This window comes from Haliaeetus leucocephalus, unplaced genomic scaffold, assembly GCF_000737465.1.
Source record: "Haliaeetus leucocephalus isolate CR32 unplaced genomic scaffold, Haliaeetus_leucocephalus-4.0 Scaffold141, whole genome shotgun sequence".
Classification (NCBI taxonomy): Eukaryota; Metazoa; Chordata; class Aves; order Accipitriformes; family Accipitridae; genus Haliaeetus; species Haliaeetus leucocephalus.
The window spans coordinates 2,510,289-2,524,333 of NW_010972577.1; the positions used below are offsets into that span (position 1 = coordinate 2,510,289).

The window sequence follows — 14,045 nt, forward strand, 5'->3', positions numbered from 1 at the left end:
TTTCTCTGTAGGCAGAGAAAACTATCCTGGCAGGTGATGCAGTACTGAGGCCTTCATAGCACTGATTGCTCCCTTTTCTAAAAGGTCTAGAACCTGAACGATGTTTAAAAAAACCCAACCAACATCAGATAATGAAAATAACACCTCCAAAGTCATACTGGTGGTATCCCCCTTTATGGTCCAATATTTTTTTAAAGAACTGAGCTCCAGGGACTTGTGGAGCTGTAAGTGAAGTGGAAATTTGTAATTATTGTATTCCTCAAGCAGGATTCAAATATGAGCCCCATCTACAGGCTTTCTCTTGCAGTACACCATATTTCTATTCTTTTTATCTGATTCCTCCTTCAAGAGAAATATGAGTGACCATAGCAGTTTCAATATTGAATGATTTGGTGATGTGTGTGTCATATGTCCAGCTTGCGCTACTCCTGCTCTCATCCAAAGCGTGCTTCAGGAGTTACATACTGGAAGTGGAAATGGCAGAAAATATGAAGAACAATTGTGGTCTGTGCTGAGAAGCTTGAAGATACAGTAAAGCTCTCTGACCTCGGATTCTTTGTCTGCTCTCTTCAGAGAATGCCCTGGCTTAAAGGCCTTTGTTTCTTCATTAATATGTATAGGTTTTGTCCCAGATTTGTCTGTCAGGCTCCTCTGAGGAGCATTGTCTGCTCCCGTGGATCCTGCGGTCGGGACGCCTTCCCATCGTGTCTGGCGTAGTCTGGTCTGACAGCTCATTCGGCTTGACTGCACCCTCCTTTTCGGTTCCCGCGCCAGCCCCAGGCTCGGGCCGTCGTTGTGCTCAGAGTCCCCCGTTGCTCTGCGAGTTGGTGGGAAGGCAGCCCCCGCATCATCGGCTGGGGGGGCTGGAAGCAGGAGGCTCCCTGGGGAGCTGGTTGGCTTCTGCTAGGTGCTCGTGCCCAAATTCTTCATTCATCCTCTGCGCTTTTGGTAGAGCAGTGCCAGCCACTGCTGCGAGCCAAAATGACTTTGCGTTTTGGGGAACACAAGTAAAATGCAGCTAATTGGGATCTTCTTCCTTCTGTCTTTTGCAGTCTCATGCAGTCATTGATGAGCTGGTCTTAAAGAGTGGGGCCAGACAAGACCGCGTCCCCACCGTCGGTCCAGACAGCACCCGAACGGCTTTCTGGTCCCCGGGGTGTAACTCGAGCAAAGGAGAAATGCAGGAGAATGACCTTTTTAAGGCTGAGTTTATCCTGATTACGGACTCTGGTGATGAAGATGAAGTAGCCGCTGCCTCAAGCAACGTCCACCGGCCTTCCAACGGCTACGGTCCCATCAGCGCCCAGCTGCTGGCCACGTCCCACGTTTCCCCTGGCACCGGAGCAGGGAGACCTCCTGGTGACGGGCACGTTCCAGGTCCTGCGCTTTCCCACAGCGCTGCTGATCCACAGAAACAACAGGTAACCTGCTCTTTAAACTCTAGAGCTAACTTTTGCTTTCTAAAGCTTTCAGGTCATGGACACTGAGTCAGTTTGTAAAGCAGCTTGGCCAATTTATTCTTTAATTAGCATTTTTGTTGGCCATCCCTGTAATGTTTGGACTCTAAGGAGCTGTCCCAGCCCCCTCCGACGCCTTTCCCTATGGCTCTGGTAAATACATGGAGCAGGTAATGCAGATCTATTGTTCTTTCCTTTAAGAGCAGCTCATCATGACAGTAAATTAATCAGAAGGTGTTAGATTCCTAGCTAGTCTAAATTGGCTAAGGTCATTGAAATCAATGGAGCCTGTAGATCATTTGAATTATTAGCATCAGACTTCTCAGGCCTAGGGTTTTTTTCTTAGCATCGCTGCAGCCCTTTATGCTAGAGAAAGAGGCTGTAAAAAAATCCTATTATTCTGATTATTAGTTAGCACTGACTTTGCACAGGTGTAAAGAACTAATGAAGATGAAAGGTCCATTTTATGTTGATCTTTATAGGGCACATTTATTGATTTATTAAAATTTTAAATTGTCACTGGGAGAATTCAAAAAAGTGACTTTGAAATGTTTCATTTTCAAAATGCATCAATCTGATTTACTGCATGAAAAGTTAATGTCTCCCATCTTGGAAAGAGCACTGATAGTTCTCAAGGTTGTATATGCAGTGGAAAACTCTACCTTTAGCAAAATAGCAACATCCTTCTCACATGGAGTAAATTAGGACATTTCCTTTGACCTCAACAGGATTTCCATCAGCTGAAAATGCAATTCTTCATGGATAGTTTAAAAAAAAAGTTAAGTATGGCTACTTTGTCTCTGAAAATGAATAGGACTTCCTATCTTGTGTTGAAATACTTGTGCTACTCAATTTTTCATCAAATTCAGTGTCAATTTTTGATTGAGGAAATTGCGAATAAGAAATCCACTCTGGTTTGGGATTCACAGCATTATGAAATATTCATTTCTTCTGAGAAGCTCCCAGTGAAGTCAGTGAGAATTTTACCTGAGGAGGGTGTAAAGGCGTAGAAAAATCTATATAGAGGAAGCAGCTTGTGAAAGAGTAATTGTCCTAGGGAAATACAAATTTACTTCAGCAATGTTCAGTATGCAGATTCTGCCAGGATTACTTGGGTGGTTTCTTTAAAGGCTATTACAGAAGTTGGGTGGATTTTTTGTAAGACTGTACGGAAAATTCATATGCTGTAATGATGACTTGACAAGTAAACAGGGATTTGCCTGGTAAAGTAACAGAAAATACAGATTGCACAGAACAAGAAATTAAAGCCTAACTTTACTAACTGTTCAGCTGAATGTGAAGAGAGGTAGTATGTAATATGGGTAACGCATATCTCATCATTATTCTTAAGTCACAAGTTTTCAAGACAGTTAAGTACTTCCTCAGTCTTCATTATCTAAATATCTCTAGTTGTCTCTATTGCTTCATAAGAAGAGGATGTTTTTACTAGGCTACTTTTCACTGATGTTCTGATTCTTCTTTGGTGTTTCCTTAGGCATCACTCTTTCTAGCTTACTATCTAATGAAGTATCATCAGTTCAGAAATGAAGGAAAACTACAAAAAGATTAAATGCATGCATTCTTTATCTGTTGGTAGATTTCCTTTGTACAAAGGATTCCATATAGGGGCTACCTTGTCTGTTCTTGGATTATAAGTGCAGTATGACGTCCCACTTAAGAGTTATTACATATAACATTATGTTCATTTAAAAGCATAATTAGACTATGCATTTCCTGTCAGAGATAAGAAAAACAAGGACCAGCATTGGGGACCATTGGTGTACAGGGGATCGCTCTAACTGAACCAGAGGGCTCCTACAGCTTCATTCATTTCTGACTTTGTTTAAATGAAAGAAAAAAAGAAGAGCATTGAAAAAAATCGAAGCTTTTGCTCTTCTTTGAGGCATAAAGGTCCTGACTGATGTTGGAAAATGCCACACTATATTCGAAGTCTGAAAAAGATAATAAGTTAAAAAAAAAAAGATCAGTTATTCTGGTAATATTTGGAACTTTTTGGCGATAGTTTACTGTTTATATATTGTATTTGATTTTTGGTGTTTTTTTGTGGTTTTTTTTTAAATGTTGAAGAGTGTCTAGCCATGCAAGGGAGAGGCAGACTGACTCCTGCCTTTGGGAGTTTACCCTTTGGGATGAGGGGGATATCTGCTCCCCTGAATGCTAGGACGTGAACTCAGCTTGGAGAAACTTCTTGACTCACTGTGGGGATCAATAGCCAGAAGGCTTTTTTAGCTAGTCAAAGTCACTTGACACTCCTCTGTCCAGTGCATGTCATCTGGTTTGGCTTTTCCAGACAAATCAGTCAAGACTCCCTACAAACTCCTGCCATCACCAGGAAGAATACACATTCCTTGTTGGGAGGAACTGGACTGTTCTGAATGGCATCTATATTAATTGGCTCTCAGCTCACAGTCTGATTTATTGTGCTGTCTCCAGAGATTTTGTCAAGTTTTCCACAATCTCCAGCACTTCTTTCTGACTTTCTGGTTCTCAGATTTCAGACTTGTTAGGGAATTTATTTTTTCCTATCTATAACCAAATTCTACTGAGATCAAAGCATGGTTAACTGGCCCCAGGACCAGGTCTACATTGAGCCTATCTTCTCTCGGACATGATTTTTGCTTTTTGGGCTCTCAGTTTGTCACTCTTTCCTTTTCCTCTTTGACCAGCACATCTCTCAGGGCCTTGCTGGTATAAGTAACCACATTTTTTGTGCCCTTCCAAAACAGTGCGATCTCACCAGAAAGACCACTTGCCTTGTGTCCAGCTCAGCTCTGCCATTTCAAATGTGCTGAAGGTCTCCCCTGCCAGGCTCAATGCTAAGACTATGACCTCTTTGATATTTCTGGGATCATCATCTATGAGGCATAAAGATTGTTTTCAAGTTCCTTAATCCCTTTGTGCTACAGTAGCCTTGCCACCTATTTCAACTGTCTTTATACATTTTTTGGAGATGTATATCTGAGGTGCTCCTGAGAAGAGAAAAAGGCTTGCAGTTGAATCACAGACCAAAGGAACACAAATCTACTTCAGTCACTCACTTCCTCTGCACTAATCCAGTACAACTACAGAAGTGTTTTAAACCAGTAGAGAAACTGAACAGAAAAAAAGGCAAAAAAAAAAAAATTCCACTGATCGAAGGAAGTTATTATATCTCACCTGCTGGCACTGGTGAGGCTGCACCTGTAAAACCCTGCTCAGTTTGGTGGCCACTCACCCCCAAATTCAAGAGTTGTGAAGAAGGGAATGGGGGTCCTGCACAAAGCTATAAAGGTGGCTGGGGCACGTGAGCTGAGGCTGAGACCTGGCTTTGTTGACTCCCACCAAGAGGCAGCCAAGGAGGTGTCTAGGAACAGTCCACCACTACTTGAAGGGCAGTTACAGAGATGACAGAGCCAAACTCTTCTCTGCAGCGGCAGGTGAGACAGCAATGGCCACAAATTGAAGCATGGGACATCCCAGCTGGACATCTTGAGAAGCTTCCTCACTGGGAGGTGGTGGAGCACTGACACAGGCTGCCCAGAGGGTGCTGGAGCCACCTCCGTTAGGGGCTTGAGACTTGGTGAGACACAGCCACAGCTGACCTGACCCACTGGTGGTGGTGTCTCACCTGCTTTGAGTAGGAGGCTTGACTAGATGACCTCAAGAAGTCACTTCCAACCAACTTTGATTTTGATTCTCTGATCCTGTAAACAAGAGGCTGATCATCTATAGATGTAGTCAACACTGTAATACAATAGCAAAATCTTTTCAGAAGACTTGAATAATGGCTCAATTAGCTCAGCATGTAAATGTTCAGTGGTGTTCAAACTGGAAGATGACTACTGCAAAATGTCTTTATCATACTTGAAGAAGCATATTTATCGTTTGTTACTATGAACATTTTCCTAGCTGCTTATAAATCTTGCTTATTAACTTTTAACTAATTAGAAGTCATTGCACATCCTGCTCTTTCATTATGGAGTTTCACATTCATTCCTCATTTTCTTTTAATCTGTTGTCTTTGTAAGGGAAGTTTATCTATCTAATCTATTTTGAAATATAGAGATTTCATCCCCCAGTTTTGTTTTGGTAGTTGATCAACTTCCAGAACTCATTTTTAAAGTCAGGGGGCTGCTCCAATTTATCAGATGTATTACCATGCTGCTTTTGAACTTGTTAAATAATTTTATGTTTCATGACTTATTTAAAAATGATTTTTCATAATGTTTAAATATTGATAAATTATTCTCAATTTCTGATATTTTTTCTTATTCTTAATTAGCAGCTTTTCCAACAAGAGGCATCATTTCTTAATCCAATAGAATATATGGTACAATGATATCATGGATATTAATTTTTATATTCCAATATTTGCCCTGTACACATCCGTTGGCTTTCCACTTTGAAATGGGATACCTTAACACATGTATAAAATAAGGGGAAGTTAGTGTGGTTATAAAGGCATCCTGATGGTTGGTGTTTATTTCTATAAATCAAGGCATTGCCTTAGCTCTTCTGAAGATCTTATACAGAAAGTGTCTTCCGTTTACAAGCCTTGCTATTTATATGGTATCATTTCGCAGGAAGAGCTCACTTATTTTAAGTTATAAGGGCTAATAGGGTTCTGATGTGCCTGTTTAGCCCATGTTTAGCCCTTAAAAGCTGCTAAGTCTTGCTATTCAGCTTCTTCCAGCATGTACTCTCAGCTGAAAATCATTTGATTTGTTCTTATTTTTGTTTTGTGATGTATCAATACTATATGACATAATAATAATTATCATCATCATAATCATCCTCATGATTCCTCTCTCTTATAGGGAAGACATTTGTATTAAAAAATATAACACATATGCTGAGCCACAGCCATGTGCAGGTCATGTATGTAGAAACTGAATGGTATAATTGTCTTTTATAGAATTGCATAATTTTTTCAGGGTATCAAACAGTAGAGAAATAGGTGGGTTTGTATTTATATAAAGTTTGTAGGGATTAGAGTCAATTTCCCTGCTTTCAAATTGCCCAGTCAAAAGTTAGGGGATAATTTATAGCCTTTTGGTTTTACAGTTGACTTAGCTCACTATTTCATACTGATAGGTTTTACTCATATTGTGTATACCGCAGTTTTTAATTGCAGCATTATAACAACTTGGAAGATTTTGAGACAATTTCTTTCTTTAGAAGCATAAAACTGTATAAAAGGTTGATAATATACTTGTATGCTCTAATTAGTTTTGACAAATCCTAATTAGAATAGACCTTAGAAAAAAGGCTCTCATGAAAGAGCTCATTACTGTTTTATTAGTGTATTGTAAGACTGTGGAGAAGGGGATAAGGACTCATATCCTGCAAACTGTCAAATGCCTGCTTTGTGAATGACAAGAGAAGTGAAAAACAAACTGGATGTCTGATTTAAGTAGTTCTGAGCAAATTTCTTGTTCTGATATCACAGTGCTGCAGAAGGTGTTTACTGAATGAGAAAATGAGTACTTGACTTGAATCTCATTTACAGAAAGGGTACTTTCCACTGAACTGGTAAAGTGAGATGGGACAATATTGCAATTTTCTCACTTTCTGTTGTGTTACAATGTGAAAGGCATCACATGATTCTGGCCACTGATGGCACAACTGTCTTGGGTTTTAACTAAAATGAAAAATACAGTAGCCTTGAACCTTGTTTATGTCAACAAAACTGAGATCTCATAAAAATAAAGTAACACGAAACTTGTCTGCTCTCAGTCACCTCACCTGAGAGCCTTATCCATCAGGCTGTATCCCTGAGTTTAAGACAGCCCTGTGCATTTAACCCACAGAGCAATACTAACCAAAACACTGTATGCATGACCACAGGACTGTAAGGTGGGGTGCTTATCAGTTCCACAGGTTCCGCCTATATTAATATTTCTGTTTTTCTTTTTTCTCCAGTTAATTTCTACTCTTTCCATCTCTGATCATCTTTCCTCTAAACCACCTGCTGTCCACTTAATTTCTCCAACTAATCAGAAAGTAGCGTGTGGTGCCATGGTTAACCTGAATCAAGCCTCTTCGCTGGAAGACTCCCGTAACAACTGGCAGTCAGCAACTGGGTCTTCTAAGCAAGATTCATCTCTCTACTTTCAGTCTGCTTTCCATAGTTCACCTCCCTCCATGTCTAAAATATCCTCTTCTGCATCAAACAGTTGTTACTCCACTCCTCGATTGTATGATAACATGCAAACTCCAAGTCTCTATACCCCTGGCTGTGTTTGCAAAATGGGAGACTTCACCACATCCTCTGTTCCAGCAAAGAGCCCGAGTCTTTCCCCCAATCCTCCACGTTCAGCTGAAATTCAAGGATCTTCAGCTCAGTCATTATCCCCCCGTTCTTCCAAAAGGTTGAACGCTTTATCTCCTGTCCCTGTACATATAATAACACATTCATTATCTCCTAGTCCTAAACCTTTGTCTCCACCCTCTCTTTACGGCTCCTCTTCAACCATATATAGTATAAATGAGCCTTGCACACAAATGTCATCTAGAGGAAATTTAGCAAAGTCAGGACTCAGATCCCCTCTGCCAACTAGACTCACTCTCTTAACAGCTATTTTGAGATCAGGCTCTTCTCAACAGAGACCACTTTCTCCTGCTTCTTGTCCCACGTTTTCTCCTAGCTCCCTTGGTTCCTCAACACTTACAATAGATCAGAAGTCCAAAACAACTCCTCCAACCCCCAGGAAATCTGTTTCAAGCCCTCCTATAAGGCCAGATTCTCCCAGTAGAGAGGAATATTGGCCTTCAGGATGGGCTCAGCATCTGCCTTTACCCTCCAAGCCTCATCCCACCCCTCGGACAAGATCCCTTTCTCCTAAAAAGCATCTTCCAGTCAGAATGCTTTCTCCAGACTCCCCAAATCCTCTGTCATCCCCTGTCTCCTCCCATAGAAAAGCAGTTTCCTCTCCAGGTTTGCACTCCACGCTGCCTCCTCCTTGTGTCCCAGCACCCTCTTCCCTTGCACACCCTGTCTCTCCTTCTCCAGAAGGGCTGTGGTATGCTGAGTCCCGGTCCTGTGTACCTCAGAAGTCTCAGAGAGTACACACTTACTCGCCCATCTTTACCTGCCGGTCGTACCCCTTGCTTTCTTCTACCACTCTTAGTGGCACATTCTCCCCCACCCTAGAAAAACACTCATCTCCTTCCCCAGGTCTTTTGTATTCAGCGTCTAGATCTACATCAGATTCATCCCAAACGCCTGTTCAGGAGACGAGTGCCTCCTCTCCTACCCCTTCAAGTGTCTCAAAGCAGTGGTCTCTCTCACAGCCTGATGCTACTCCACCGGTTCCACAAACTGGTAATATTAATTCCCGTCCACTGCAGCTTAATTCTTCATCGTTGCACACAAATTATAGGTCTCATTCCTCCTCTCCAAGACCTGAGCAATCTGCCACCTCACCGGTGTTAAAGTGCAGATCTCCTGTCTCAGACAAGTCACGAGGCACACTGCCGTCAAGACCCAGAGAGCTGACTTCACCACAGTCTTTTTCCCTGCCTCCTGACCATGAAAACATCAAACCCAAGGTACTCTTGGTGCATGCTTATTTTCTAATAGTTCTTTGTCCCTGTAGGAGAAATCACATCTGCGTTGCACAATGCTAGTAAAGTAAATGGGCTGTGGAAAAAATGTTTAAAAAGGCACAGTTATTGTATTGATAGTGAAGATAGCAAAGACTTAAATCCTACCATATCAAATTGCTTGCAAATGTTCTATATTATGGGGAAGATGCTGTAGGAATCCTTTAGCATAAAATGAAATACTCTGTTCATGAGTGGGAGGAGATACTACTGAAGATGGATTTGTGGCCAGTGGCTCTGATATACATTTGGTGCACTTATTTTTGAAGCTCACCTAAAACACTGGTGTGTAAAAAATAAACCATAAAACATGTTCTATATACCCCATGCAAATGTCAATGTGCAGGTATTCCTACTGAAAGGAAGAGAAATATGGTGATCTTAGGTGCAGGGCTGAGCTAGAAGCAGCTTAATCTGATTGATGTGAACTGGTGGTTCCAGTGACAACTGATTCCCCAGCACCTCGTCCCACTTGTCCTCCCCACTCCCCAGGAGGTTGGACTCTGCCCGGCCAGTCTGGGACCAGCCCAGGGGCACAGCTGAGCTCGGCCTCAGTAGGGACTTTGGGGTCAAGAGCCAGAGAGGGAAGACAAGGACAGTCTTCTGCTTCTTCCCTTTCTTTGGTACTTCTCTGATCTTGTGCTAGACAGAGGATGAGGGGGAAAAAAAAAAAAGCCAAGCTTCCTACAACACGAACTACTGCAAATATGAAAGTCTCACACTCGAGGGATCAGCCACGTTCCCGCTGTTCATCATCCAGGCGCAGGTGGGGGAGCCCCAGCAGAGCGAGAATAAGCAATGCTGGTGACTGCTGCAGGAGGGCTTGGGAACCAGTCACACTTTAAACCTAAAGATAAATCTCAAGGATGGGAAGGGGAAGGAAAGGAAAGCTGATCAGAAAACACACAGCAGGTAGGTGAAAACAAAAGGAACTGCTATGCAAAAAGGAAGAGCTGGTGGCAGAAGACATCAGAGCTGCAGAAAGCTTTCCAACCTCTTTCATCTCTGCACACTGTGCTTCCTTTGTGCCTCCTCTTGCTGATACCTGAGCTTTGCCTATCACCGAAAGGCTATCAGAGTTTATCGATTTATTTGTTCACAGCACAAAATTACAGCCTGGTCTGCCAAATCAAATTGTGTCAAATGTGTTCCTAACAGCTTGGCCATGGCAGGGGTGACTTGAACTGCTTGGAAAATGTTAATTGAAAATGAGAGGTTTAAATCAGCACAAAGTAGCAATTGTCATGAATGGTTCTTTTAAAAAAAACAAACGACCGAGGGGAACCATTGTGCCAAGCACAGCTGTACAGTGTCACTACCCCCTGTCGGTACCAAGGAAACAAAAAGAGAAATGAAACTGTAGAAATTCCAAGAGAGAAGCCCCCAAGACAAAACTGGAATGCATGACTGAGCCTGCAGATTGCAAAGCAGTTGTGGTTTCTGCTAGTCAGTGCAATGAGCACTGTGAGAGACTCTGGCAGGAAAGAAATTCTCTGCTTGTGACACAGAGATTTTGCCTGTGTTTATATTTGCAGGGGTTATTACACCCTTTCTGTCTTTCCTACTGTCCCTTTTGCTGCTAATTCTGCTTTATCATGTGATATGGTGGCACTTTTGAAACTGCCCCACCACCCCATGGAGGCTGGGAGAGTATACACCAGTTTAAGAGACTTGGGCTGTTACTCTGGTGCAATTTTTAACCACGGAGCCAACGCTGGCTCCACTGGCGATGTGGAAGATCTGAAATCTCTAAATCGAATGCAGCTCAGTGTTCAGTGCAGGAAAGGTCTCTTGTGGCTTTGAAATGTGAGGCTGAGACTTCATTCATAGTTGATACTAGTGTGTATTCGACATCCTCCTTTCCTCCCGCTCTCATTTATTTCCATACCTAGTTTAAGGCATAGCTCAATGAACTTGCTTGCTGTGTTAATGGTACCAGGCTCTCTGGTAACACTCCAACCTCAGATCTCAGTTTATTTCCACAGAAAAAAGGAAAAGATTGAGGAGAGACCACATTAGTGTCCTAAGCAGCATCTAGGTCTCTTTAGTGCCAATCAGCTCAACTTTAGAACTAGACAAAAAGCAGGTTGCTCCATCTGATGACTGTTGATGCATGACAAAATTTTTGCATGTATGAATGTGCTAAGTGAATATCAAGGGAAAAGCACAGTGTCTAGAAGTGCTTGACTTTGGCATGTGTAATTTTGCAACCTTAACGTTGCTTCAACAGCAGTTGAAACAACGTTAAGACATGTATTAAACCAACAGCTATAAAACCAGAATTTTGACATTAGATGTACTTTTCAGTATTTTTCATTAGCATGATATCAAAGCAATTATGCAAAAAGGATTCTTTAATGGAGAGCTTTTCTATGTCTATGCATATGCATGCACCAATTCATGCAAATCAAAGAATAACCTATGAACTTATTTAACTGTTTGCATTTATACATATAAACACATGTGCTTTCCCATGCTTTATATATTTATTTATCTTTATGTTTGCCAATGATTTAAAAATATGGCTGTTTTGCAAAGTGAATATAAACCTAAATCCACAGATCAGTGTGAAGTGTGAACTGTGGGTGAACACAGGAAATAAAACCCCTCTCCCTGGGCTTTGCAGACACTTTAATAGTGTCCTCATGGACCTGATATAGCAAAATGAACAGTAGGATGGAGTGGAGACAGGTAAAATTGCTGATTCTGCAGGAGCAGATTAGAACAAAAATTTCTGGCTGTTGTTTAAAAACCCTTTGCAGTGGTTTCATGAGGTATCATTCCTACATATTCTTTGATTTTTCCTATTTAAATGTAGCACGGGAATGAGTGTAGATCTACCCAAAACAGCCAGGGAAAAAAAGTAACTGTAGCAACACTGAGCTCAGCACAGCTGCAAAAATCTACCACAAAGCAGGAAAGATTACTCATGAGGAGCTCTGCACTGCCATGGTTAGTCGCTGATTTTAAGCCTCTATAGGTATGTGTCTAGCACACTTTGCAATGCCCTGTTGGTACCATAGGTGTTCATTTCAGCAAGAAAAGTAGGACATTTCCCCCCAAACTTCCCAGGCTGATATTTGCCTGAGCTTTGATATTGGAGTTGGTTTGCTTTTGAGCGTACCATGGTGCAGGCTAGAAGACCTAACTGTCCACGGCAGTTTAAAAATAACTGCTAGATTTCTATGAACCAGAATACTAAATGTATTTAGGCATTGAATAATAATTTTAAGTAATGTGAACTAATGTGTCCAGAAACATATTCATATTGATGAGAAACTGAATTAAAGACTTTCCACTCAGACACTGTGACAACAGCACATTTCTCACAGGTTCTACAGTATCTGGAAGCGATGAAACTTTTGCATTTTAACAGTCTGATATGTCTTTGTTTAGGTCATGTAACAGTACAACTAACTTCAAAGTGGTCACAGTATTCCCATTGTATATGATACCCAACTCATCAGATAAAAAGCCTACAGGCTAGTGAAGATACTGCATTTCATTTACATATTCAATTATATAATTTTCTTGATTGAATATCAATTATAAGCAAACAAAGATACATTTTGTGGATATGGCAATTTTAATATTTGGAGTTTTGGTCTTCCATCTTACTTCAGTGAGCAGTGTTTTATGTCTTATCTGCATATAGATTTTGTATATACATAAATATATATATGAAACCACACACATTTATAGCAAAGTGTTGCTGTCTGAATGTTCAAAGGGCAGGATTCAACTCACGTGACTTTTGACATTTGACTGTTAGATATCCAAGCACAACTTGGGCAATTGTATTATAGCTAATGGAGGGAATAGGGTGCATTTACAGGATGATTTTATTTTACCTTTCTAGGTGCCTGTTTTGGGATGAGATGAATTATCCTGTAGAAACGCTTATCACTATAAAAGGCATTAGTTTTGACTGAAGCACCTACATGGTAGACATCCAAGTTAGAATCACTAAATCTCATATGAACTACTACCCACCCCCACCCCCCAAAAAAAAGAAAAAGAAGTGCAGTTCCAGCATTTGCGTTCATCTGCTTTGTCAGACAGTCCATTCAATATGATTATTGTGATTATTTACTTCTTGAATGGCTGTCACTGTCCAACTTCTGACTAAGAAATATGAGTAAAGTAGAAAGCAAACATAATACTCTGTATAGAAAGGATTAAAAGCTAGTGTCCTACAATATTGCAAGAGAGGACTGAAGATGATATAAGTTTCTCTTATCTGAATTAAAATTTTGGCCCCTCTGCTGTTATCGAGACTTTTATTAGATATAAAGAAAAGAAGAAAGTGACAAAAGAATGACCGAAAGTACAGCATGCTGCTCAGCCCCTTATCTCATAATCACCAGTATTCACTGCTATAGACGATGGTACATTAAAACACCTCAACTGATTAACAAGTAACTTTATTTCTGGATGATTATCACAGAAATAATCAATGAATAACTTAAAAGTCTATTGTGTGAATTTGTGATTATTTATTAGAATGTTGCTGAAAAGGGAACAATGCAGCAAATCCCTACTTAATTGTTAAAAAAGATAAATTCTAGCAGTCATGTGATTAAGAGCCCTAGCTCTTGAACTCATGTAAGTGTAGAAGAATCTCATCAATGATTTAAAAATTACCGAATTCAACCTCCATAATTGCCAAGAAAATATAGTAAGAATGGTTTCTAAAGAGTTAAAAATAACTGGGCAAGCTAATATAGTCTAAAATAGAAATCATTTCAAAAGAATAATTTTTAAGGCTGATCTTAGAATTTTTGTACCCAAACCCATGCGTTTTCTCTGGTTTAGATTTGTCAGTTCTGTATACTTCGTTAGAGTGTGAAAGTTCCTATACTTGTTTTGAAGTATTTGCTTGGGTGGTAGAGTTACTTATTCAGGAGATGACAAGCTGTGACATGACTTAAATGATCTATCCACTCACACAAGTAATTCAGCATTTAAGGATCCTAATCAGTC

The 14,045-nt window shown here is 40.7% G+C and overlaps 1 protein-coding gene across 1 annotated transcript in view; it reads left to right on the forward strand.

Annotated features, from left to right (window-relative positions):
- Nucleotides 1–14,045, forward strand: part of MLIP (muscular LMNA-interacting protein) — a 138,182-nt gene that overhangs the window by 73,384 nt on the left and 50,753 nt on the right. The window contains exon 5 of the mRNA XM_010561102.1: nucleotides 1,053–1,421. Coding sequence (XP_010559404.1) covers nucleotides 1,053–1,421 — 369 coding nt within the window. The remainder of the gene's footprint in view (nucleotides 1–1,052; nucleotides 1,422–14,045) is intronic.